We start from the raw sequence: 27,272 nt of genomic DNA, 5'->3' as shown, positions 1-27,272 counted from the left end.
ACTAGGGAAAGCATACAAGAAGATCTATGCTTGGCATAACAGTGTTTTTGTCTTAATTTGGATAAGGAGTTGAACTGATTTGTAGAGCAAGATTTTGACAACTAATAAGCTTTGGGAAAAGGCCAGGAGGGTGCACCTGAAGGTAGCACCAGTGTAGAATAAACCTATGGGGGGGGAGGTCCCTTAAGACCAGGATTTTTCTGTGAGTATACTCAACAACAAGCCATTGATGTACCAAGAGTGCATTAAGTGGTGGATTTATACTAGACCATCCACACATTCTGCTAGGTTAGTTGTTCTGCAATACTTCTCCAGTGTTACCACATTATTGCTTTCTAGAGGGGCTGCAGCACAGCAAAAGCAGGACAACAAACTAACTAATCTCCAAAACCATTTGTGGTATAAAAAGTTATGGGACGTATACTTTTTGGAAAGGAAACTTCTACCAGTGCAAACCATGTTGAAAGCTGTTATGAGCAATTATCAGCATAAATACAGAATAAAAAGTACAAGCAAATGTTATCATCTGACCACTGTAAGCAGATGAAAACAGTAGCAGGATTCTAATAACACTTGTAATTTAGCAAATAACATGGACAACAGAGAGATATAAAATATGGATTATGAAATAATATGCATTTGAAAAAATTGACAATTGGACCCATGGAGAGGAGGGTGGGAACTCTGGAGATTCAGAGAAATCTCTAAATATGGATATGTATTTTGTATTATAATTCTACACTTGTAAAATCAAATAAATTATTGGGGGCGGGGGGGGGGAGTACAAACAAATGAGCCTAACTTCCAACAGGGTGAAGACTGCTGCTTCAATCCTCTCTCCTCTGAACAGGAGGACACAAAAACGGCTTGCATTATAAAAAATTGCCATAGATTATTTAAAAACATATATTATTATTGAAAGGTCTCTATCTGCATGGAAATGATTTCCCCTCCAGAGGCTGGGCGGCGCTTTGCAAACGACACTTCCTGGCGGCGACGCGGCTTCAGGCCCCCGGATGGCGGAGCAGAGCTTCTTTCGGGGAGAGGAAAGGCTCCCGTCCGCTTCTCCTCCTCCCGGAAGCGCCTGCGAGAAGGTGCCGGTGATTACCAGGCCGCGGTGACCGGGGCGGCCTCAGATTCGGGAAGGCGCCGCTTTGCTCCCGCTCCCTCTTCGCGTCATGGCGGAGCGCGGCGCCGGCTCTTCGGAGCACTTGGAGCGGCTGCACGAGATCTTCCGCGGCTTGCACGGGGAGCTGCGAGGAGCCCCCGAGAGACTGCGTGGGAGCTCGGCCGTTGGTACGTAGCAGCGGGGCCCGAGTGAGCCGGGAGGGGGGAAACGGGGCGAGCCGTGCGCGGACCCTTCCGCCACCCCGTCCCGCTCCCGACAAGCCCGGATCCTGCAGCGCTGCCGTCCGGCTAGGCGTCGGTTGCTGCAGGAAGAGGGGTTGCCGTTGAGTTTATTTTTGCTGAACCCGCCTCTGAGCAGCATCCTGACCGAGACGCAGAAACCCGGCCGCTTCTCTTCGCAAGGAGCCCGAAGTGACCCGGGGAAAACTTCCTCGCTGATTTTTGCGTGTCAGGCGGCTGTCAAAGGAGGAGGACCCGTAATCATCATAATAATAATCATAGGTGACCCCGCCCTCGCTTCGAAGCGATTCTAAGCGTGGTTGGAATGCGGAAGGAAGGCGAAGTTCAGCGTGGAATTTAATTCAGTTAAAAAAAGAAACCTGGTGCTCAGAAAAGAACCAGAGAGATCACAGTCTCAGAAGGTTGCCTCCTACCGGCCCGATCCTAGACATTTCCCAGTGGAGCTCAAATAGCTATTTTAAACAGGATGCTTATAAACGTCACATTTTGCTCTAGCATAGTAGTAATAATAATAATAATAATAATAATAATAATAATAATAATAATAATAATAATAATAATAATAATTTAAAAATTATTTATACCCCGCCCATCTGGCTGGGTTTCCCCAGCCACTCTGGCCAGCTCCCAACAGAACACTAAAAACAGAATAAAACTTCAAACATTAAAAACTTCCCTAAACAGGGCTGCCTTCAGATGTCTTCTAGAAGTCAGATAGTTGATTATTTCCAGTGATCTGATGTTTGACAGTAGTTTTATACAGTGTTTTGGAGTGCCTAACTATATGCATTTTATTCCTGTAATGAAATCCAAAATAGTTAATATAAGATATTCTGGAAACATTCATGAGTAACAGCAGACATGTCTCTCTGTTGTTTGCAGATCTGGATGTGTAATCCAAAGGAGACAGAAATATTGTGTGGACGAGGCCTACGCATTACAAATGTGCCCTCTATATCCTGTTGTATTACAGCTCTCACCAGCTTCAGCCAGCATTGCCAGCTCTTGGGGATGTTGGTGGTTGTAATCCATCGTCTGGCGGACACCTTGTTGGCTGCCCCTGAATCTTCCAGGTTACCTTGTTTGAAAAAGTGAGATCTAGTCACCAACCAAACTGATAGGCTCCCTGGCTTGGTTGAGGACTAGGAGGATAACATACCTTTTGGTAGTTATTTCTAAAGTGATTTTACATTATCAGTTAATACAGTTTGACCATGAAAAATAATTTTCACTGAAACAATGAAGTAGTCAAAGGCCATCACAAAAAAATGTATACATTCTTATGTGGATTTTCACTGAGAAGTCCTTTTGGCTTTGCTGATTGTTGTGCTAATTTTTTCCATGTTTTCTGTTATGTTTTCTAGAAGAGAAGAAGAAGTTGATTCGAGAATTTGATGAAAAACAAAAAGAAGCAAATGAAACGGTAAGGATATGAATTGTAATTTGAGGAAGAAGGCTTTTAGAACAGCTATGGCCATTCCTGGACTGGGAAGGCCTTGTCACAGTAGTTAGTGCAGAATGCTGCAGCATGGTTGCTGACAGGAGTGAGGCCTTGCCAGCATATAACACCTGTGCTCATAGATTTGCCAATTTGCTACTGGGCCAAGTTCAAGGTGTTACTACTGGTATATAAAGCCCTTAACAACTTGGGACCAATTTACCTATGAGATCTTCTTACCCCACATATGCCCACTCAATCACCTCTTCAATCAGTAGAACTGGCACTACTACAGGTGCCACATAACACTTATTCTGCATTTGTAAGAACCCTCTTGTTTAGTGTGGCACCGCCTGCAATTGGAACACCCTGCCTATTGAGATCAAGCAGGTGCATTCACTGCTGAAAGCATTCTTGTTTAGACAAACCTACCCAGATGCTTAAAAAGTTGAGGTAATTTTAATGTTTTAGTAATTTAACTTTTGTATGTTTTAATATAGGGTTGTACATTTTACTGTTTTATCCTTTGTAATCAGCTTTGAGATTTTTTACAATCAAGTGCTGTTATGAAATTAATAAAAAAAGAGGTAAGGTTGCATGCTTAAAAATTGTTGACTGACTCATCTAAGCATAATAGTGAATGCTGTAACAAAGAACTATTAGATAATACTTTTAAAATTGTACCAAACAAAAAAATTCAGTATCTTTTCAGATTCTGCTATATTTTTAGAACTTTTTGTGTGCCATCCATTTTCTGATTATTGCTTTTATGTTTTTTCGATAATATTTTTAACAAAGATTTTGGTATCTGCTTTTTAAAACTTACTAAAGCTACGGGAAATGGAAGAAGAACTGAAATATGCTCCAATGTCATTCCACAATCAAATGATGGCCAAAATTCGGACTTACAGAAGAGAACTTGCCATGTTTCAGAGGAAGATGAAAAGTACAGATTTGGGAGTGGTTCCAGGAGGACATGGAGACCCCAAATTTGGAATCTACGCCACAGAAAATGAGCAGAGTGTGAGTACTAGGTATAAATTAACTATATTGATTTTGTTTATTTGTATTGGTGACAAAGCTCTTATGGTTCTTACTAAGTTTAATTATTTCCAATATGTACAGAGGAGTTGTGATTGTATTTATTGCAACAATACAAGTTTATGGAAAAATACAGAAGCTCTTCAGAAAGCGTAATTTCAGTAGTGCAAAATTAGTAGGGCTGACAATTTATTTTCTTTTTTTGATTTAAATACATTTTTTATATTGACAAACATCAATAAGTTTTTTAAGAGTCCTGATAGGAAGGCACAGTTTTTCGTAAGTGGAAGAAAAACCACTGCTTCTTGTTAGAAGGAAATTGTATATTTAAAATGTTCTTTTTCTTTCTCAACAAATTCTGGATTAGAGAGAATATAGAATATTCTATATTCCAAAAGCATCTCTGAACTATGGCTTCCAAAATCTCTGTATGCATATCAGTATTGTGGAAGGCGCATATTTGAGGCATATTGATTTCACTCAAGTACTGTCAATAAGTTTTCTGTGGTTATTATTGTAAAGAAAAAGCATTAAGCTGTTAAGACCGAACAGTCTGGTTGTTGTCAGCTGCACTGATTTGATAGAGTTACAGTTTTGACCTCTTATGTTTTTTATTTGCACATAAATATGGGACAGAACACAAATACTATTGAAAACATTTGTAGCTTACTCATCAATACTGGTGCCACAACTGGATGCAACATGAAAGAATATTCAATTAATGAATAAACAACAATTAAATACTAAATTAAATTCAGCAAAATGAGTACAATTAATCACAGAAAGAGGCAGCTAAAAAGAGCAAGGCAGGTTTCCACAAGCACCCACTTAAAGACACTTTAAAAATGCATAAGCTGTTAAGAAAAAGAAAGAAACAAAATGTGATAAATAAAATAATAATAGAGGATAACATCATAGAAGATCCAGAGGAGATAGAAAACAGGTTTACCCAATTTTTTGAAAAGTTGTATGAAGGAGGAAGAGAAAATAGTGTTGAAATTAAGAACTACCTGGATCATTTTGAGAGGAGATACATAACAGAGGAGGATAGGATACATCTGAATAAGGAGATCACAGTAAATGAGATAAAGGAAGCCATCGGCAGGATGAAGATGGGGAAGGCCCCAGGTCCAGATGGCTTATCTGCAAAATATTATAAAACATTAGGGGAGTACCTAGCCCCAGTGCTTAAAGATGTGATCAATAACATTCTCCAGGGAGGAAAGATCCCGGAGTCGTGGAAAATGGCTTATATAACTCTGATCCCAAAATCAGAGAAAGAAAAAACAGATGTAAAAAATTATAGACCAATCTCTTTGCTCAATAACGATTATAAGATCTTTGCCGATATCATGGCCGGTAGACTTAAGAAGCTCCTAACAAAGTATATACACAAAGATCAAGCAGGATTTCTCCCCAACAGACACCAGAAGGAAAACGTTCGCCACATACTAGATATTATTGAATATTTAGATATGAGAATAGATGTCCCTGCAGCACTGATCTTTATAGATGCCGAAAAGGCTTTTGATAATGTTGCCTGGGAATTTCTATCACAATGTCTGGAGAAGGCAGGTATTGAAGGTCCTTACATGAATGGTATAAGGGCAATATATTCAGAGCAGCAGGCCAGGCTGATTATAAATGATAATCTGACTAAACCCTTTAAGATCAAGAAAGGCACAAGGCAAGGCTGCCCTTTGTCCCCCTTGTTATTCATAATGATATTGGAAGTAATCGCAAATAGAATAAGAGAGGCAGTAAATGTGAGGGGGATAAAAATTGGAAAGAAGGAATTTAAGCTTAAAGCCTACGCCGATGATTTGGTTCTGTCCATGGAGAACCCAGTGGACAGTATAAGTAGGGTAATAGAACTCTTAGAGGAATTTGGCAGACTGTCGGGCTTTAGATTAAACAGGAAAAAAACAAAAATTTTAACTAAGAATATGACAGAACAGGATAAAATTCAACTAGAAGAAAAAAGTGGTATTAAAATTGTGAACAAAGTCAAATATCTGGGAATTTGGCTCTCACCAAAAAATATAAACCTGGTCGAGGACAATTATAGCAAGGCCTGGCAGGATATCAAAAAAGATATGGACACCTGGCACAGACTGAAACTATCATGGACAGGGAGAATGTCTGCAATTAAGATGTGTATCCTTCCGAGACTATTATTTTTATTCCAAAATATTCCGATTATTAAAGGTACCTCCTTCTTTAAGAACTGGCAAAAAACCCTGAACAAGTACATCTGGCAGGGAAAGAGAGCCAGAATAAAGTTTAAATATCTGACAGACTCAAGAGAGAGATGTGGTTTTGCAGCCCCGAATATTAGGCTCTATTATGAAGCATCCTGCCTATGCTGGATAAAGGAGTGGGCCACCCTCCAAAATACAGATTTATTGGATTTGGAGGGCTTTAATATTAGATTCGGGTGGCACGCCTACCTCTGGCAAGAGAAAGGAGAAGTTCATAGAGGCTTCTCCAACCATGTAATTAGAGGCCCATTACTAGAGGTCTGGAAGAGGTATAAAAAAGTGATTGAAAAAGGTATTCCAGGGTGGCTGTCTCCAACTGATATTATCAAAAGTAAGAGAATAAACATGATTGATGAAAGATGCACATATGAGGACCTTTTAGTGAAGACAGAAGCAGGATGGAAGGTGAAGCCCTATGAGCAGCTGAAAGACAGAATAAAAGAGTGGCTGCTTTACCATCAGATTAATGCTTTATGGGGCGAGCACAAGAGAGTGGGTTTTAGTGGAAAAAAATCAAGGTTCCAGGTGGAAATTTTGGAGAGTAATGAAAAACTTCTCTCCAAAATGTACAAACATTTATTGGAGTGGGACACTAAGGAGGATTTGATGAAGGGAGCGTTGGTGAAATGGAATAAAGACCTGGGACATAACATAGAGTATAAAAACTGGCAGATATTGTGGACAAAAGGTGTAAAATTCACAGCATGCGTAGCCCTACGTGAAAACTTAGAGAAAATGGTATATCGCTGGTATTTGACCCCAGTAAAGTTAAGAAAGATGTATAATAATGTTGATAACACCTGTTGGAGATGTAGGGACAGGGTCGGGACCTTTTTCCATATCTGGTGGACCTGTGATGTGTTGAAGGTATTCTGGAACCAAATATATGACGAATTGAAAAAAAATTTGAGATATAATTTTCTTAAAACCCCTGAGTTGTTTCTTTTAGGAATGATTGGTAAAGAAATAAAGAAAATAGATCAAAATTTTGTTCAATATGCTATGGCAGCGGCAAGAATTCTAATTGCACAAAAATGGAAATCTCCTGATGTGCCCACGGTTGGAGAGTGGCAAATGAGGCTATACCAATACATTGAACTAGCGAGATTAACCCAAAAAATAAGACAAAATAACACAGTTAAATTCAAAGACGAATGGAACAAATTTCTAATTTATTTTGAAAGCAGTCAGGGATTAAATAATTTATCAATCGACGATAATTAAAAGCATCGACGTATAGTGTTTTAGTAATACTGCGAATTAATGTAAGATTAGGTATTTCCAAAACCGAGTTGGACGGAAGTTTTGTATCTGTAACATTGGATGTTTTTTTTTTGTTTGTTTTCTCTCTTTTTCTTTTTTCTTTGTTCTTTCTATCTTCTCTTTCTTTGTCTTTCTTTTCGTTTCTTGCTTCTTTCTATGATGGAAACTTTTGTACGTGTATATATCTGAATAATGATGTAAGGAGTGTATCTTTTCTAAATAAAGAACTAATAAAAAAATAAAAATAAAAATGCATAAGCAAACAAACAAATTCAGCACGTAACATATTTGTAAGGAAGGGGATACTTAAAATGGTGCACGTGTGATTTATACTTATACATATGGCTCCTGATCTAACACATGGATTTAATTTCAGTTTTTAAAAAAGATAAGATTTGCCATTTTGCATGTGCCTCTGGTAAGAATGCAATTTGTGTTGTGCTTTATTGTCCAATTCTAGTGGAGCACATCCTTCTTTCGTATGTGCAATAAAATATTCACAGATTAAATAAAAAAGGGGTATATGGATTAAATATATTTAAGATACCACATATCAAGTTGGCCATAAATACCCCTTGCTTATGTAGGAGGCTTGCGATTGTGTCCTGATTGGAGTTATGCCATATGTTATTTTAGACTTCTGTGTTACCCAGGTCAGATTTAGCAGTTAAAGCTGAAAGAGGATTGATTCTCTTTCTTTAATGTCTGTCAGGAAAGCAACAAACTTCATTTGACAACCTCTTTTGCAATGCCAGAGGCAACACTGAGGATCTGGGGTTCTTAAAGCTTACCTGGAGGAAAGTTCTCAAAGTTCTCTGTTCTCCTTATTGTTATGGTATATCTTTTATTGGTTAGGACTAACTTATGTTTGAAAGAATAGTTCATCCCACCTGCTGCTTATTTAATTTTATTCTTGAGTAATATTACATGTGGACCATTGAGAGAGCTGGAAGGAAGGAACAGAGACAGGAATTCCTTTGCTCTCATTTCTCTTTCTTAAAGAGCCCCCCCCCCATCCTGTCTCTCAGCAGTTGTCTGCTCAGGGCAGATTACAGCTATATAAAATGCACTATTAAAATCAGTTAAAACAATTCATTTTTTGATAGCAGAGAGCAGTGTGAATACACCACTGCAAATGAGAGGTGGTTTGCCAAGAGATCATAGGGTTATCTCCTCTGCTCCCCATATTTTCCTTCAGGAGTAGGGAGTTTCTCCATGGTAGAGGTCTCCTCTTACATGTTCCAATCCCTGCCTCCTGCCAACTTGGGGAGTCTGCTTTTACTGTTACGTATATAGATTTCCACAGTCACTCTTGGTTGTTAAATGCACGGTTATAAAGCAGGAAGGGTAGATTATTGTATTTATTTACTATATTATATCCCATTTCCCCCACCCCAAGAAGTTCAAAATAGCACACATGGCTCTTTGCCCCTGTATTTTATCCTCACAACAATCCTGTGAGGTAGTTTAGGCTGAGAGACAGTGATTGGCCCAAGATTATCCAGTGTGTTTCATGGCCAAGTGAGTATTTGAACCCTGGTCTTCCAGCTCTCTAACCAGGGCCTGAGCTGTTTAGGTGAAGGGAGAGGGAGAGATGCTCAGGTATGGAAGGAATATGTTCTCCTTACTTCTACATTAGGTGATGAAACTGCCACAATAGTAAGGCTTGGTTTGGTATAATTGTGATAAAAGTAACAATATATTTTAATTATTTGTTCATGAGTTGCCTGCATTTTCATCAAAGAAAAATTATTGAGACAGGAAATACCTTTTCCTGCATGAGCCACTGTTTTTTTATCTGGGAAATATGTCTCTTTGTCCATTTATTTTTTTTCCCCTCAGGCATAATGCACACATCTTTGACAATGGTAAAAGCTTACACAAGCATGGAAATGGTCAAATGTTCCTATAAAGCAGAGATTGCCAGTCACCCATTTAGGCTGTGTCATCTCACACAGACCTTATCAGAAGGTAAAATATCTTCTCTGCCTTTTAAAAATGTGTCTTAATTGTCTCTTTTAAGACCCAGCTCCAGTCTCAGAGGGTGCTGCTGCTTCAAGGAACAGAAAGCTTGAACCGAGCCACTCAGAGCATAGAGCGTTCACACCAGATTGCTGCAGAGACAGATCAAGTTGGTACAGAGATCATTGAAGTACTTGGGGAGCAGCGGGAGCAGTTGGACCGCACCAAAGGCAGAGTGAGTGGAAAGCTGCTTCTGTTGCTTCACATGTTCAGAATAAACACATGCCAATTCAAAAGCAAGAAACTAGGCAATTCTTTTTAAAAACACATACAGTCATACCTTGGTTCTCGAACAGAATGCGTTCCAGGAGTCCATTCAACTCCCAAAACTGTTCGAAAACCAAGGCACGGCTTCTGATTGGCTGCAGGAGCATCCTGCAGCCAATTGGAAGCTGCACAGATGTTCAGAACACTTAATTCCAGGTTTCAATCGTTCAGGAACCAATTTGTTTGGGAGCCAAGGCATTTGAGATCCAGGGTACGGCTGTATTGGTAAAAACTCTGTAATGAGCACATAATTTCACATCCATCCCAAAATAAGATAAACTTCAGGTTTCCTTTTTTAGATCTGCACTTTTACAAGTCTGCCCATGCATCTGATTTCCCTCAAGCCTCCTTGCTCCCCTCATGCAAGGTTTCTCTTCCCTATTTGAGGTGATTTCCCAGCTCAGCAGTCCACTTTCAGCAGCACAACCCCCGTGTTTCAGGAGAGCCTCTGATCCTTCAGAGAGACTTTGCAGGAGATGTGGGGTGGGAGGGAGAGCGATTGGTTCTGCAAACAACCTTCTGTTGTATCAGATGTAGGCCAGTATATCTAAAACAAGTACACACTCCGTAATTTTGTTTCTGTGCTGGCTGAATAACAGGGCTGCATGTACATACTGAGATTCTGCAGGAACCCAAGAAATGCATAAAATGTTTGTTGCACTGAATCTCTGCTTGCATTTGTCTAAAAGCAAGTTTTAGCCTTATGGTTGTGAATAGATGCTTGAAATTGTGTGGCTGAGGCCTGCTGAAATCTGAGAAGCCTGCAGATTTGCTGAATAAGTTCAAGTGGTTGCTGGTGGGCCTTTGGTGTCTTCAGAGCTCATTGGCCCTCCTCGTGAGAGGAAAACCATGGCAAATTATACAAAATAAGAATTATGCAAATTTGCCCAGGTAACATAACTGTTATGGGTTGAAGAACTCACAGTATGTAAGATGTCTCTTGCATTATACCTATTTGGATGTGCTTAAGCCCCATTGGGGATGTTCCATTTGAATTGCCTGGGCACAGAATTTCACCATTCTTAGTACAGAGTACACATAGCCATGGTTAAAAATGACTACTTGAGACATACTAGCCTGTGCGAACATGGCAGCAGTACAGATATTTAAAACAAGAGTTAATCATGCCCTTGCATCGTAAGTCTATTCTTATGATGCCACGCTTATTGACTGCACCTTAAGAATAAGCATTTAAGCAAATGTGCTTCAATTTGCATGTGCTTGAGCCTCATTCTGTGTACTTAATTTGTGATGCTGACCTTCAGGTGCAGGTATCCATGAGCACAAACTCAAGTTGCAACCTAATAGTAATAAATGTTGTTTTTTCCTTTTTAGCTGGTGAACACGAATGAAAATTTAAGCAAAAGTCGAAAGATATTGCGCGCCATGTCAAGAAAGTAAGATGCCACTTAAATAATCAGTTGAGACTTGGATTGAATTTGGGTTGGTTTTTCTTTAATGTACTAAGTGCACCAGCAGTCTGATTCCAGTGTGGTTCAAATGCAGCCCATCACGTTTATACAGATTTGGCAAGTCCCAAAATGTTCCCCGGTGCCCAAACACTTGCCTTCTCATCCTTGCATGGATCCTGAGTGTTGATGAAATAGCATTTTCTAAAAACTGTGTGGAGCAGGTACCATTTCCCCAAAAAGAATGCTGCCTTGAAGTGAAAACAAACAATTACCTGCTTTGCCAGGGTGTTCCCTGTAGGAAACATGCTTGTGAAGCAGACCCTTGCAGTCATCTGATCTAAACACCCACTCATCAGCTGGTGAGTAGAGTCTAGTCCTTCTGGGTGCTGCCTTGCCCACTCTGACGGGTCAACTTTGACAGGTGGTCACCTGAAGTCATCATGTCATATGATTGACAGGTGGACAGGGGCACCAACCTATCAAAAGTGGTCTGTGGGGGGTGGAGGAAAATAAAGATCTCGTCCACTGAACCAAAAAGATTCCTCCATCTCTGCGCTAGAGAGAGATTTCTGAGCAGTCAAAAATGAAAGCACTCAAGCAGCTCATACTGTGGTTCCTTTGAATGTGCTTTTCTCTAGACTTAATCTCCCCAACCACCCAGTACATCCTAGCCCTTATATATCCCAGTTGCTAAATTGATTCTCAATGTGAATGCAAAAGAAAGCAAGGGAATGAATGCACTCAGAAAACATTTTATTATTATTATTGAGCTAACTGTACAAAGGGAAACATATCCAAGACAGTATTCCAGAAGATAGTGACTCTCAGTTGTGTTCTCTTGCTGAACTACAAGATACGTCTATTTACAGCCACAATTAGGTGTGAAGCATGCCTATTCCTCTCTATGGTGCATATTCCAGATATTTTCAGAAGTTTCTGGCCCATTATTTGGCTAACTACATAACTGCATATAAGTACTTCACGCTTATAGGAAAGGGAGAGGGGTTATGGGAAAATGTTCCTGAAAATCAAAGGATGTTTTATGCTCATTTCAGGACAAACCTTTTTGGCAGAATGCTGAATGAGGAGAGAACATATTGCACAATTGCACAGAAGCAACCTGAAAGTTTCTGAGTGGGCACTGGATACACTGCTGCCTTGGGGTTGCCATCAGGTGATAACAAAGCAGCATGTGGTGCTACTTTCCCAGCAGTACAGCAGGGAAGAGCTGTTTGGGGTAGTATCTCATAACTTTCAGATGATGCAAGCAAGCAAAAATGCAGTATAGACTCAACTACAGTTGCAGTGAATCATGGTTTGCTGTGATATCTGAATTGAGCTTTTGTCTTGCTACAAATTTCTTTCTGTATCTTTTTTGTGACAATATTTTCTTGAAATTGTCACCTAGCTGGATTGTCACCAGCTTTTCAAGGTGTTAACTTATTTTAATTGCTGCTTTCCTGAATGTTTACATATTAAGTCAGATACCAATACATTTATGTTATTTTAAGTTAGCTTTTTATAAGGAATCCCAGGAACTATGCCGGTTTTGGTGAACTCAGATATAAGTTCTTGCTACTCTTCCCTTTTATTATTTCTTCAACATGGGATACAATCCTATATGCACTCACCTGGGACTAAGTCCCCGACTTTCTTATGCGTAAATACACAATAGCTTTCACTGTCTAAATATGAAATGATGCTTCTCTCTCATCTAAGTGAGAATGACTTCCATGGGCAACATTAAATGCAAATAAGATTTTTTGTAAACCCAAATAAATCTCATGTCTTATCTTTCCTTCTAGGGTTATGACAAACAAGCTGTTGCTCTCCGTTATCATCATTTTGGAGTTAGTCATTCTGGGAGGTGTTGTATACTACAAATTCTTCAGCTGAATCTTCTTGACACACACACAGCTGTTTTCAGGCCTTCCATCTATCTTAAGGACTGTATTACAATCATTGCCAAGGAACAGCTTTTCAGCAATGAAAGGAGTGGATTATATTTACTACAGTTGAAGGACAATACTGGTGTGTTGTCAAGTCTTAACAGCATGTTCGTTTGAGGATGCTGCAGGGCTACTGAGAGGAAATGTATCTGTAAAGAAAGACAGAGGGCAGTGAAGGGATGGTAAGTTTTTGTATAATTGCAAAGTAATAAACATTCACCTAAGCCGATGTGTTGTCTAGCTTGTAATACAGCGGTTTGGTCACGCAGTGGGAAAAGTAACTAGTCTCTCCAAAACTGGTGAACACTTCAGAGTGTGGTATAGTTGGGTTTTAGCCAGTCCATTTCAGTAGATCAGCAGATCTGTACATAATGCCCATTTGAAGCATCCGTTGATCCTTGAGGGTCCTACATCCGTACTTGCTCTTCACTGTCAGATTCATCTGGTGAACTGGGTGTTGGGAGATCATCAAACATGATGTGCGCTCCTTCTCTTGTCTGCCCAAAGCATGTAGCAATCACATCTACTGCAAGGTTAACTGTTGCATTCACTGCCTCCTGTGAATCTCCAAGCAGTGGATTTACTTCTACAAGGTCCATGGCTGAAAGCAGGCCTGGGAAATTAAAGACACTGAGTTACATGGAAGACACAGAACTTAAAGCATCACTTCAGCCAAAAGGCAGGTGTGGTCTGCGCTATATGCAACGGCATATGGGTTTTGTACGAATGAATCCAAGTTTCCAGCCATGCATTGACTGAAATAAATTATTGCCGTTTTAAAAGTACTGCAGTATTTAGCATAATCTTGAATTCCTTTTCAAACTGCAGCCCCAAAGCAATGATAACTGCTAGCCAGTTTGGCCCTGTTTCTAGGTTATGTTCTTGCCAGTAGCATGCAACATTGTTATAGAGATACTGCAAATAAGTAGTTAAATGTTTTAAATGATGCTGCTACATGGATCCTTAGTGTTTTAAGAGTGCCTAACAGCTATAATTAAACTGGATGAGTCAAGTGAGAGATATTAGGTTCCCACCTCCCCTTCCTATGGAAGCTGCCAAGGTCCTGATAATGGAAGGCTGCAAGGGAGCCTCAGTGAAAGCAACTTGATGATAGAGCAGCTAAAACTATTGTTCCTGTAAGCAAGCCTCGTTTCATATGGGGAGTTTGTTAGGCGTAGCTTTTAGCTGTAATAATTTTAACATTTGAGTAAAGTTGGTTTTTGTCTTGTACTAACAAGGAAGTGCAATTTTGATGTCTGAAAGCGCCTGATAACTCTCTTTATCCTTACTACTGTCCATTCCAATTTATCCTTGTTAATTTCCTTAGCATGGGGTGAATTAAGGAAGAGAACCCGAGCTTCTTTCTCATTTACACTCCAACATTTTAAATAAACACTGAATACTTCTGTAACACAGCTGCCATGCAAGTGCTTACTTGTATCATGTTATCCAAAGCTGAAAGTAAAACATGCTTGTCTGGTTCTTACCTGTGTTATGTATTTCCTCTGAAATGTACATGCCTTCACGATATGTTAATCCACCCAAGACAGGAGTCCCTGTTGCTGGAGCCAGAGTTGGGTCAAAGGCATCAATGTCAAAGCTCAGGTGGATTGGTCTTTGTCCTCTGTGAAGGAGAATCACTTTATAATACAGGTATAACCCATGTGAAATAAATCACATCATTGTAAGTGGGGACTGATCAGTAGGATATGACAAGCTGATCGTTCGCTGACATGTGAATAGGTTAAGTATTTTTTGCCTAACGCCACTTCCCAAAATGTCCATCCTCAAAGAAGTTTTACCTGCCCAGAAGGTGGTCAAATGTTCTTTCCATCACTTTGTGGATTCCCAAGCGATCAATATCTCTCATTGAAAAATACTGGATGCCATAGTTCTTCAAAATATAGCTGTTTAAAAAGAAAAAATATATAAATGTTTAAAGCTATAATGTTATGCAACATACCTCTTGCTGATGGCAGTAGGCCGAGTACGTATTTTTTTAAAAAAATAAGAAAGATATCTCCCAGTTCAGATATCCTGTACTTACTGTTCAGCAGGGTCAACATCTCTGAGGCCAATATACACAATATCTGATCGTGAAAGGCAGGGCTTTAGCCAGGAAAATCCAGGAAGCAGCGGCACCTATAGAGGAATAGAAGAATTACCATAGTCCTGGATATTTAACACTAGGCTTGTTTACATGATGGTGTAGTGGTGATGTATAATGAACACCGTACTCAACTGTGTCAGTACATACACATTTGGACCTTGAAGCTGTTTTGGCCAATACGGGCCCAGCTGTCCTACACCTGACCTCATAGCACAGTGCTTTGCTTGCACAATTCAATTTCAAACAGCACAGGCAAAAACGGGTCACCTGACTGTGATTGTGGCACTTTGTGTTTGATAAGCGGGTGGCATTAACCACCTGTCTTTAGCCACAAGTTGGCATACATGGTTCTCTCTTCATTCTGATCTCACAACTCCATGAGTTGGGCAAGTCACCTTCTCTCCTTCTAACCTAAGGTCACCCAGTGAGTTTCATGGCTGAGCTGAGCATTGAACCCTGACTGCCTGTATCTTAGTCCAGAAGAACAAAAAGTATCTAGCAGTTGAAAGGGAGTTATTGTGACTGCAATATGCTGTTTTCTAAACGGGGGCTGCAAGTGAGGAAATAGTAGCACATCTTTCATGCTAAAATCATGTCCAGCATAGGGCAGGGTCTGGTGTTCCCAGCTAGGTTCTATGCAGACATCAATAATAATTGAACTACCTGTCTCCTTCTGGGGGTTATTTCTATAATGTTCTGGATTTAAAATTAAATTGCTCAAGATTGTAGGGTAAGTTAAAATTGGACTTTAATGCCTGCCTTACAAACATGGTACAAAACAGATTGCATAAAATGTATTTTATAGCTGTCCAGCATAATCCCCACTTACTTTATCTTGAAGTTCTCTTAAAAGGAATGAGACTGGCTGTCCATGGAGATTTCCTGATGGGGTTGTGAGTGGAGTGTTAATGTCAGCATGTGCATCAACCCAGATCACACATAGGTGTGGGTACTGCCTTGAGTGACCACTGATTGACCCAAGCGCTAAACTGCAAAAATAAAAATAAAAAATCAGATTCAGATTTTTATCAGCCCAGTTTACATCAAAAGTTTCTTGTATTAATTTAAGTTTGGGTTAATACACTGAGAAAATTGTGAGTTTTACAAAGACATTTGACAGCTGTACAGTATGTGTGATAATTATATAACCTGGTTCCTGATATGCTAAAAAATGTGAAATCCACAATAAATTCTACCTAAGGGTTTTTGGCGTTCTTTTTGCAGCTGTTGGAGGTTGCCTTTCTGGCAAAGCTAAAGCAGTTTACCTGTGCCTCATATCTGGTTCTTACAGGCACTGATAGATACCTTGCTGTGCCTCCTCTGAGAACAATAAATAAAACAAGTTCATTTACTAAATGAACTTACTGTGTGTGTGTGTGTGTGTATACATACAGTCACATCCTTTTATAAACAGTACCCATTACTTCATAAGAATATAAGGACAGCTTTGCTGGATCAGACCAGATGCCCTTGGGAAAGCTCACAACCAGCAGATGAAGACAATACCCCCCCCCACTATTGTTCTCCAGCAACTGGTATGGTAGAGGGATAGCTCTAGAGCAGAGTTTCCAAAACTTGGGTTTCCAGCTGTTCTTGGACTACTATTCCCATCATCCCTGACCACTGGGCATGCTAGATGAGATAATGGGAGTTACTACTCCAAAAATAGCTGAAAACTCAAGTTTTGGGAAACCCTGCTCTAGAGAATCACAAGGCTGCAAATAAGAGACCTCCAGTGTTGGGCTTCCTCAGAGAGCTGTGCAATATCCTGTGGCCCCAGAGATGCTCTCACAGGGGACCGAAGATGATTCATATTTGCCACCGGGGGACAATAATTTAACACTTGACTGTGGCCTGTCACTTTCAATCAGTGAACAGGAATTTGAACTAACGAATCCAGTTGAGGAGTGAACTTTACCCAAAGCTTTTTGAGGCTTATTTCATTCAAGAGACTATCTTCCTCACGGATCCCTCCCAACTCACCTGTGATCTCCTCCAATGGTTACACAGCTATGACCAGCGGCAATAGCTCCATTCACCGTGTCCGCCAGAACTTGGCTAGCTGATCCCACGGAGCGTGGGTTTATGATTAGGTTGTTATAGAGATCATCGTTGGGCACCTGAGTGAAATTTAAATCTCCAAGATCATACACCTGGCAACCTGGGGGGAAAGAAGAAAAGAAGAAAGCACGTAATTGCACTTGCCCAGTCCAATGTCAGGAAATACTGGTGGTTAGTATTAACTTGGTTAATGGAGGTAGGTAAACAGCTGCTTTGCAACCATGTCGCTCGTTATTCAAGGATCCCATAGGACAGACTTCCTCAAACTCAACCCTCCAGATGTTTTGAGACTATAATTCCCATCATCCCTGACCACTGGTCCTGCTAGCTAGGGATCATGGGAGTTGTAGGCCAAAAACATCTGGAGGGCCGAGTTTGAGGAAGCCTGCCACAGGTCTTGGGTAATAACCCCACCTTCATATTTGTAAGAGAAGAGTAGACATGTTGACCGATGTCTGGATTTTCACTGCACCCAAACACTTTATTCAGAAGCATGGGCAGAGCAAGTTTGTGCTAATGTAATTTGCTGCTGGTGCCCAGACTTTGTGGGCAGATGTGTCACTGTGTTCAACAACAGGGCCTGCCACTGAATGGCTTTGCCACCATCCGATAGGTCACACCCATGGCTGCTGCGTTAGAAATACAGTCAGTCTGTGCATTCCCCTGAACCAGTCTCTGCTTCAGCTCCTACACACACCCTCTCCTTTGGTTAAGGTAATTGGACCTCAGCAGTCCAGGACTTGCAATACCACTCCTCTCTTTCATCATTCCCTGATGAATGTCATCTTCCCTCGGACTTCGGGAAACCCTAAGCCTTTGCTATTTATAGGCCTAATATCTATATGGTGTGAAGTGTTTGCAAGCCCCTGATCCCATTCTATGGCTGCCTACACGTTTGAATAAGGAGTGACATAATACCACTGTTTCTATCTTGATTCCTGCCCCCCTACAAACTTAAGATTTAATCAGATGGGAGTATAGTCATTTATAGGAAACCTGGGATAGCTCAGTCGGGAGAGCATGAGACTCTTGATCTCAGGGTCATGGGTTCAAGCCCCACATTGGGTGAAAGATCACTGCATTGCAGAGGGTTGGACTAGATGACCCCTGTGGCCCCTTCCAGCTCTACAGTTCTATGAAAGATTTACAATAGTAGAAAAACAGATTAAAGACATATTAAAGTGAAATTTAAATGTTAACTGAATCCCCCTAAACTAACTTTACAGTTCTTGTTTTAGCGTGTTACTTTATACTGGAAAATTGGATCAATATTAAAAATATTCCTTATATACACATCATTCTTTTACACGGAGCTCTCCATGATCTCGCATCCAGAGTGCTGACCAGATCCGCACTTCCTTAGCTTCAGTAAAGCTATAGCTTCCAGTGTTCTTGGATTAGCCATAAATTAAGTATTTTCAGTTAACAAGACCCACCTCCCCAAAATGATGGGGTAATCCATGAAGTACATTTAGTGTGATTATTACATAAGTGCAAAGGGAATAACAGCACAGACACACAAAACACAGTTAAAGATTAACAAAATGAAGACTGGTAGCCAAACCCACAGTGCCTATATTTTTGGCACTGTGCTCTCTTTATCTCAAACGGATGATCAGCCAGATAAAACCCACATCATTTGGCAATACGATGCATTCAAAGTCAGTCTACAAACTTCAAACCTACAAAGTTGCATCACACCCTGATGCAATGGCAGTGTACTAGGTCATCATGTGCAGATAGTGTTACTGTCCTGAAGCCTTGAGACGGTCATCTGACACCAGGCCTGCCTCTTCTATAGGTTGGCTGCACAAGGAGTTTCTGGCAAGGAGCCAGGAGAAAGAGAAAGTGTAATTATGAAGCCATTTATATTCAGCTAGTTTCACTGACTTTATCTCTTTAAGGGTTTTTTCCCCTCCCTCCTGCTTTTTGTTTGGATCTCTCCCCTGAACAAGACCAAATAAATGGAAAACCAGGGAAATGCCCATGTTCCCATGATCAGCATTTATCTATCCTATGAAATCTGAGCTCTGTCCTGAGCAGAAATTATACTGATGTGTCAATACTGTATGCCGATTGCTCAAAAAAGGGGGGAATTGGCACTTGCTTTAATATTTGATTTAATCAATACTGCAGGGTGTGTAGCAGGGGCTCCAGCTATAGGGGGCAGAAGAGGCTTCAGCCCCCTCAATATTTCTAGGGTGCTGCCGTCCCCCAGCACCTCCGGCGAGTGCAGGAGGTGTGGAGGGCAATGGAGGGCAATCTTCACACTCCCCATCACAAATGGGACACCTCAAAGGGACACCAATGTGTCCTGGCCAGGGTGGGGAGTGCTGCACATGTGACATCATGCATGCTCAATGCCCCCTCCTCCAAATTTGGGGACCAGCTCTGCATGTCTGGTGTGTAGGTGATCTCAATTGTATGTGAACCTTATAGCTTCACTTGCTTCCAAATTATCAAGTCTGGTTAAAGCAAAACTGAAATGGCCTGTGCTCGACAGCTATGTAAATTAGGTTTTCAAGCCAATTTAAGCAAAGGAAAAATTCCTAGCTCTGCAGAGACACCAATGGGTGTATTGCACGTTATGTAACAGACTCTGACGTTTATGTATGTCAACAGAAATGTTACAAAAGAAAACTCCAATGTGGCCCTGATAAGTTGATTCATTGGCAAGCATGACAACAATGTGACAGAGGCTCAATAGGAACAGAAAGTTGAGACGACACTATAGAAAGCAATTGTCCCTTTTTCTATGTTTTTGTGTACATACTCTATTCATCTTGCTTTGCCACTTCATCATAAGTTGAGAGTGAGTCACAACTGCTCTTCCATTCTTTTGAATGGATCTAATTTTCATTTGTGAGATACGTAACAATACCTTGTGGCTCTGGAATTTGTAACTGCAAGGTTTGCTCTAACATAACCAAGCTGAAAAGATTAGTTAGTGACAGAATTAACCTTGTTTCCTAACAAGAAGCAGAGGTTAAATCTGCACTTGTCTGGGTTGCAAGGATTGCTCAAGAGAAGCATACTTTCATCAGTTGATGACATCACGTTTACCATACTTCACAAGTCACAGCCACTTTTTCAAGCTGTACTTCTCTAAACTACTGAGAAAGAGCTTTCAGTTATGAAACTACTGCTGTTAAGTCTTGTCTGTACTTCTGTATCAGAAGGAGGAAAGCTGTACCAATCTACAGCAAAGGCAAAGTATCTAAAGGTGCTACAGGAATTTTTATTTTTTAGTTACCAAATACACTTGGAGCCACTGCTCTTCATTTTTCAGCAGCTTTATAACAGAGCTTCTTTTTGTTCATTCCCCCCTCTCAAAGAACAGATAAACAGAATCAATCTCTTCTGAAAGGAGTGGAAGAATACACATGACAAATTTGGTAAATTTTGAAGCACTTATGTGTTTTCCAATGCACTTTTGGATGTTCCAAATCCACCCCAGATTAAGGTTACCAGATTTTTTTCAAAGAATCTGGGGACACTTTTTATTTTTGAAAAGAGAAAAGAAGTTATTTTTAAAAAGTTATTTTTTAAAAATATTAAGAAGTCATATCTTCTCTTCTGTGGTCTCCTCTGTCGTGTGGCCTTCCTCTGGGCCCCGGCCTGCAATCTTGGAGCGCTAGCCGCCATGGAGTAGGCTCAGGTCGGGCCTGGGCTCGGCCACATGTCCTTGCCCTCCCAGTGCCCTCCTACCTCCCCTGCTCAGCGGCAGCTGCAGCGGCAGCAGTGCAGCAAGGTTGGGGCTCCCCTCTTTTTTCTCCCTCCTTTCTCTCTTCCTTCTCCTTCTCTTCTACTCCTTCTCCCTACGTCAGCTCCAGGGTTTTCCTGGCCCCGGAGTGCCAGTGGGCAGTCGGCCAGGGGGCTGGGCACTCTTGCGCCTGGCTCCATTTGGGTCGCATGAAGGGGTGTCAGCAGTTCCCCCAGTTGACACACTGGGTGTCCCTGGTTCCCCCTTGGCAGTGGCAGTGCCAGCAGCAGTCTCAGCAGCCTGGAGCCAACCTGGTAGCACAGTTGGCTCTGGCTGGCTTCAGAAGCAGCTCACTGCCATGGCGCCCGCCATTTTGCCTCGCTGGAAGTCCTCATATGAAGTGTCTTGTGCCGTTGAACGAATCACACAACATTCATTCCCTACTAATAAATCTATCACACTTAAAATATAAATCCGGGGACACTAAATGAAATCCGGGGACATTCTGGGGACGGATTTTGTCCGGGGACAGATTTGTAAATCTGGGGACTGTCTCCAGGAAACGGGGACGTCGGGTAACCATACCCCAAATACCAGCAGTAGAATGCAAACAGGGCCAATGCATAGCTCAATTGCAAGTCCTAACTCATAGCTATCTAAAGTAGTGGCAGGCAGTTGCCTAATGCATAGACTACTTTTTGCATACAGTCGTACCTTGGAAGTCAATCAGAATCTGTTCCGGAAGTCTGTTCAACTTCCAAAACATTCGAAAACCAAAGCGCGGCTTCTGATTGGCTGCAGGAAGCTTCTGCAGCCAATCGGAAGCCACAGAAGCTCCGTCGGATGTTTGGCTTCCAAAAATAATTCTCAAACTGGAACAGTGACTTCTGGGTTTGTGGACTTTTGAGAGCCAAAACATTTGAGAACTGAGCTGTTCGAAAACCAAGGTATGACTGTATTTGCAAGGGACACAAGTTGGTCTAAACATTTTCCCTTGTGCTTTGATCTTCTTGCTCAGAAAGAAGCTGTAGTTGCACCTTTCATACAACATCAAAACCCCTTTCCCTCACCATATTACAGCTGGAGAGGACTCCAAGGGCAGATTAAATTTGGCTCCAGACTGAGGATACTCCACTCCTGCTTTCAGGGCACTTTTGGAACACAACTAAAAGGGTACTGTACCACAATGGATTTTAGCTGTGCAGTGTTACTTCAATGCTCTCTCCTTTCCTTGCATGCTCCCCGCCCCCTGCTAAATTTGCTCTGGGGAATTCTCCTACCCTCTGCAGCAGATTTAGGGTGTATGTGGGGAGAGCAGAGGGGAGGGAAGTGACTCTAGCACAACAGCTTTTAGCTACACAGCATAACTATTTAGTTTAATACCACCCATGGAGTTTTGTAGCAGATTTTGAACAGCTGATGGATCTGCATAGTTAGTTGCCTAATCTATATGGTGGTACCTTGGTTTATGAACTTAATCCGTTCCGGAAGTCCGTTCTTAAACCAAAGCATTCTTAAACTAAGGCATGCTTTCCCATAGCAGGAGGGGACTCAATTTACAAATGGAACACACTCAACAGGAAGTGGAGCATGTTCATATTCCAAGGCAAAGTTCACAAACCAAAACACCTACTTCTGGGTTTGCAGCGTTCTTAATCCAAGTTGTTCATAAACTAAGCTGTTCTTGAACCAAGGTACTACTGTATATGCTTTGACAATCATTTGAAGTATTTTCACAATTCACACTGTATGTTTTTTGAAACCCACAATATGAAAAAAACTGTACACTGTTTGTGAGGATGAGTCAAATGGCTATAACAAACATATCCAGATCAGGCAATTAACATTAAGATCAGTTCAGATGGCAAATGTTTCAATATGTTCAATGTTTCAGGAAACTGAGATGCCTGATCAATCAACTTTTTTAAGTCCTGATGTGATAGCACAAATCCAATTTTTGTGTGAATTGCAGGTAGGGTACCTGTAAGATGGTGACTAATGCTGAGTCACAGAAAAATAACTACACTGATTTAAAAGGGTTTGGCTAAAATGACAGCTGTGCTGCCAATTACATAACTTTCTGGAAATCAGGCACTGCCAGTAGAAGAGACTCATAAGGGACATTAGCACATACCTCTGATTCATCCATTCATTCACCAAAACCACAAAAGGAATATGCTAAGACTTAGCATCGAAAGAAGTCCAACTCAACACAGTGAATTCAAGTTATTGGATGCAGAAAACTATGAGCTTTAGGCCTGGTTTTGGTAAATAAACAGCTTCAGTCACTCTGTGAGATTACTTCTGCTGGAATAGACATGGGCAAATTGTTGATTCTCCAACACCACAAATGCAATATTAAAGTAATATTAAATCTTGATTCCTTGGCTGGTCATACCATTGAGTTGAATGAGGCAGCTGTGCCAGACAGGTTTTTTTTTGGGGGGGGCATGACAATGCATTGATTTGTTAAATCATTTAATTTATTATGTTATTATATTTTTACTCCCAAGAAGAGGCACTTGTAGGATTTCAGCCCCATTGCCAAAATTGGGTATTAAGTATCTTGTTGGGGGGGGGGACTTTTGTTGTTTGCCTCCTGAGTCGAGTGTGAATTTCATGCTCTTTATTCAGCTCATAATAGCAATGAATTAAACTTTCCCCAAAACGTCTAGCCTTATATACATTATTTACACAATGGGCCCCGCGTGATTGGCTAATTCCGGGCTGCTCCTTTAGGCCAATCAGGTCGCTGATTCACTTCCACCTGGATTGGGTGGCTCCTGTGGACCAATCAGACTGCTGCATTCTGGATCCTATTGTTCTAGGATTCAGTACATAACACCTCCCATCAAAATGTCTTAAGCCAACTGTGCCATAGGGCAGCTTCTGCTTTTATTTGAACCCAAAATTCCCCCCCCCAAAAAAAAAATTATCTAAGCTGAAATAAGGACATTGCCTCTGGCTACACAAGCATTTCATTCTCTGCATACAGACAAAGAAGAAAATTCCTGAGGAGGAAAGGGAAGGTCACTCTCGGAGCCTCTTGAGTTCCTTTGCCTCCTTATTGAGAAGCCCGTCAGAGGACACATGCCACCTCTTTCATATGTACATCAGGCTTCAAATTGAGAGGGCTTTCCTCTCAAAGAAAGGAGGTTTGTATTTCTGCAGAGAGTGCCAAATCTCTCCCAACAGCTAACTTTTGCATTAAAGAGACTCAATCAGTCATGGTGGTGGGGGAGAACTCACTTACCTTCTCTATGAAAAGCAATTGTTGGGGATGTAGCTTGGTGGTACACACTGAAGGTCCCCCGGCATCTCCAAGTGGGACTTGCCTGAAACCCTGGAGAGTCGCTATGTGGACAAATACTGAGCTGGAGCGATCAGTGGTCTGACTGGGTCTAAGGCAGCCTGCTATGTTCCTACGGGAGAGGCGGTTTCTTTCAAAATAAACCTCTTACTTACCCATGCCAGTCAGCTTCCCCACCAGCCCTGCATTTCTTATGGCTGCGGGACCGTGATCCACTCCTCTCCTTTTCTGGAGGAAGACAAAACAGGAAAGGAGCGGTGATGCTATGCGCGCCTCCGGGAAAGCGGAGAAGCGGACGCCGCTGAGTCACAGCGCCGAAAGAGAAGCGCGTGGAAATTTCCACGCTCGGGAAGCCGGCTGCCCGGTGCGCGCAGGGACACTCCCTCGCCCGCAGCTAACATTGCTCCGACCGTCCTTCCCTTTAAAGATATACGCATCTTAAAACACGCCCCCCCCCAGCCAAAAAATATCACTGTGCGGATCTTAAGGATTCCATCCCTGCCCCAATGACCACGTGCGGTCCTCCTCCAGCATTATGGCGAAGCGTCACTCGCCCCAAGGAGGGCTTGGGCCTCACGGATCACCCCCAGGCGGGAGGGAGGATGCTGTCCTTTTAGAACGTAGTTTAGTTAAACCGCGGCCTCCCTGGTCTTAGTCCAGCACTCTAACCACTACACCAGACTGCCTTTCTTTGTCTGTCTCCCCTCCCTTGTCCCCCCCCCCCAGCTCTGTTCCTCTTACCAGCTCTCGGCCGCAATAGTAACAGCCTTTTACCTTGAGAGAAGGCCTTCCCATCCCCTTGTCTCCAGCACCCCAAACACCGCCTCGCCTCCCCCCCCTTCCCCCGCAGTGCTCACTCACCTGCCCCCTGGAGAAAGGGGCTCCGATGAGGGCCACCGAGTGCGCCGGTCTCTTCTGGACTTGTATCGAGGAGCCCGCCTGCTGCTTGAGGAGCCGCGCGAAGCTGCTGCGAAGCGACATGACGCAGGTGATGATGTGCAAAGCACCGAGGAAGAGGAACCGGATCGCTCGCTCCTTATAAGCAGCCGGCTCCGCTAGCTGAGCAGGCGAGGCAGCGCGCACGCCCGGCCCTTTCCCCGCCCCGATGCTTCTTCGCCCGCCCCCTGGCCGCCTCCCCGGGCTGCTCTCGCCATCCGGCCAATCGCCGCGCAGCTCCGCGGAGGTGTGCCTCCGAGTGCCCCCGGGGATGCCGAGACCCCGGGGCAGAATCGTGACCAACCTGCTTTGGCTGCCTTTGGGACGCACGTCCCCCTCTCTCCACACACCCCTCCCGCACACACCTCTCTCTTCTCCTGCTGCGGGTCGCTTGCCCTTTCAGAGTTATTCCATGCACGCCATGCTCATCTACATTTCTTTTAAAAATATATTTGTACTCCCCCCCCACGCCCGTCCAAAGGGTCAAGCAAGACATTTCAAAGACCATTTGTGAAGCCTGGACGGTTCACACTGAATTGCATCATGTCTCAATCTTCAAGTAAAGAGGTGCGTTCGGACACCCACACCCACACCCCTTTTATATACCATCTTTTCCTCCAGGAGATCAAGATATTGTACACGGTTCTCCACCCCCACCCCCATTTTATTCTCACAACACCCCTGTGAGGTAGGGTAAGCTGAGAGACTGTGGCTGGCCGAAGATCACCCAGTGAGCTTCATGGCTGAGTGAGGTTTCTAACCAAGCCCGAGTCCAACACTCTAACCACTCTTATCACTGACCCTCACAAAACCATAATGCACACGGGCCTGAGGATTGGAAAAGATAGCATAGCTAGAGGGAAGAAACGCTACTACATACTCCCACACTGCAACTGTTAAACCATTTTTTCTCCATTACTATTTCCAATGCTATGGCTTGGATGTTTTAGGGGTTTCCGTTGTTCCCAGTCCTGAAATCTATTGAAGGATGTTACACAAGTGCTTTAAATCAATCATCAAAATAAAGGTAAGAATTAAAGAAATGGGATACTTTAATTCCAGTTAGAAGTCGTAGGATTGCAGTGGGAGAGAAATCTATCGCCTTGCTTGAGGAACAGGGGCTATTCCTGTTTCTAAAGAGATTTCCTTTGCCTTCTTGAGTGGCACCCATTGCCGTGCAGGATCTCGAAGTCTTCCCGCCCTACAATCTGCTGCTTGGACTGCAGGCGCGGGGCATGAACCCAGTACCTCGTCGTACGTGCGAAGCGTCGCCCCTCGCTGGTCCGCCCTGGGAGTCCCGCCTCTACCGCCCCCGCCCCCAGCGCTAGGTCCCCGAGATAGGGACGGGGCAGCTGGACTCCAGCCAGCTCTCCGATTACCAAAGCTGGCCGCCTTCCAATAAAGAGCCCGGGACCACTTCCTATCTCTCGACTGCCATCTCTGGAAACGTCCTCGAGCCAGTTCCCACCCGGCTCCTTCTCACTTTTCAAAGTTTCGCGGTCTAATCAAAGCACAGTGCCTAGTTCACACACACACACACACACACACACACACACACACACAGAGAGAGAGAGAGAGAGAGAGAGAGAGAGAGAGAGAGAGAGAGAGAGAGAGAGAGAGATATACCCGCCTCACAATTTTTCTCCTAGGGAAAATAACGATGAAAGGGCGCGACTGACATGGATCATCTTAAACAGGCTGCTGTGAAAAGCGCAGAAGCCGCTATTCTGCAGGCCCCCCCCCCCCGGAACTTGGGTCTTGCCGGCTGCCACGCGCCCATTCTGACACACGCGCGCAACTCCTGAGTCACACAAAAGGGCCTGGAACCGGCAGCGCGCAGCATTCCGGCCCTGCCATTGCCCCAGTTCGGAACTCTGCCTTGCGCACTTGAAGCAGCCTCCCAGCTGTCCTGGGCTTAAAGGAGTGGATATCATAGAATTGTGGAGTTGTAAGGGATCACGAGGGTAATCAAGCCATGGTCCTGAGATTAAGAATCTCATCCTCTGCCAACTGTTCTATCTATCCATCTATCTATCTATCCAGTTGTTTTTCCCCTAAAAAAATGTTTAGGGGTACTGTACTCTCATTTTCCTGCCCACCTAGCAGTTCGAAAGCACATCAAAGTGCAAGT

At 42.6% G+C, this 27,272-nt stretch overlaps 2 protein-coding genes across 4 annotated transcripts; one reads left to right on the top strand and one right to left on the bottom strand.

The window, feature by feature from the left end:
- Positions 1 to 834: 834 nt before the first annotated feature.
- Positions 835 to 13,250, top strand: VTI1B (vesicle transport through interaction with t-SNAREs 1B). Its single transcript, XM_081213100.1, is given in 7 exon segments — positions 835 to 1,122; positions 1,124 to 1,296; positions 2,733 to 2,791; positions 3,638 to 3,829; positions 9,395 to 9,568; positions 10,996 to 11,057; positions 12,878 to 13,250. Coding segments are annotated over 7 exon segments (939 nt in total). The 5' UTR covers positions 835 to 934; the 3' UTR covers positions 12,969 to 13,250.
- On the bottom strand, positions 13,198 to 26,923 carry ARG2 (arginase 2). Of its 3 annotated transcripts, none has more exons than XM_081213021.1 (9): positions 26,777 to 26,923; positions 25,067 to 25,172; positions 24,361 to 24,433; positions 17,115 to 17,292; positions 15,961 to 16,120; positions 15,069 to 15,163; positions 14,824 to 14,928; positions 14,509 to 14,645; positions 13,198 to 13,634 (listed from the first exon to the last, which is right to left on the bottom strand). In XM_081213021.1, the coding sequence occupies exons 1-9, from the start codon at positions 26,827 to 26,829 to the stop codon at positions 13,429 to 13,431; spliced, it is 1,113 nt and encodes a 370-aa protein (XP_081069147.1). In that variant the 5' UTR covers positions 26,830 to 26,923; the 3' UTR covers positions 13,198 to 13,428. The 3 variants fall into 3 exon arrangements, with proteins under 3 accessions (XP_081069147.1, XP_081069148.1, XP_081069149.1); XM_081213022.1 differs by having other exon boundaries at positions 25,067 to 25,169; positions 26,777 to 26,908; XM_081213023.1 differs by lacking the exon at positions 26,777 to 26,923 and having other exon boundaries at positions 25,067 to 25,292.
- Between the last annotated feature and the right edge of the window lie 349 nt (positions 26,924 to 27,272).

The sequence above is a fragment of the Podarcis bocagei genome (assembly GCF_964188305.1).
Source record: "Podarcis bocagei genome assembly, chromosome: 1".
Classification (NCBI taxonomy): domain Eukaryota; kingdom Metazoa; phylum Chordata; class Lepidosauria; order Squamata; family Lacertidae; genus Podarcis; species Podarcis bocagei.
Note: the sequence above shows the minus strand (reverse complement) of the source record. Positions and strands in the feature narration are given on the sequence as shown.

What these genes read in the sequence shown, in the direction of transcription:
- ARG2 (XM_081213021.1), bottom strand. Translation starts at nt 26,829, where the DNA reads ATGATCCATGTCAGTCGCGCCCTTTCATCGTTATTTTCCCTAGGAGAA. An exon ending in TAAGAGAACTTCAAGATAAA is followed by an intron (nt 15,164 to 15,960) that starts GTAAGTGGGGAT and finishes ATTCCTCTATAG; the next exon opens with GTGCCGCTGCTTCCTGGATT. An exon ending in TTTGACCACCTTCTGGGCAG is followed by an intron (nt 14,646 to 14,823) that starts GTAAAACTTCTT and finishes TCTCCTTCACAG; the next exon opens with AGGACAAAGACCAATCCACC.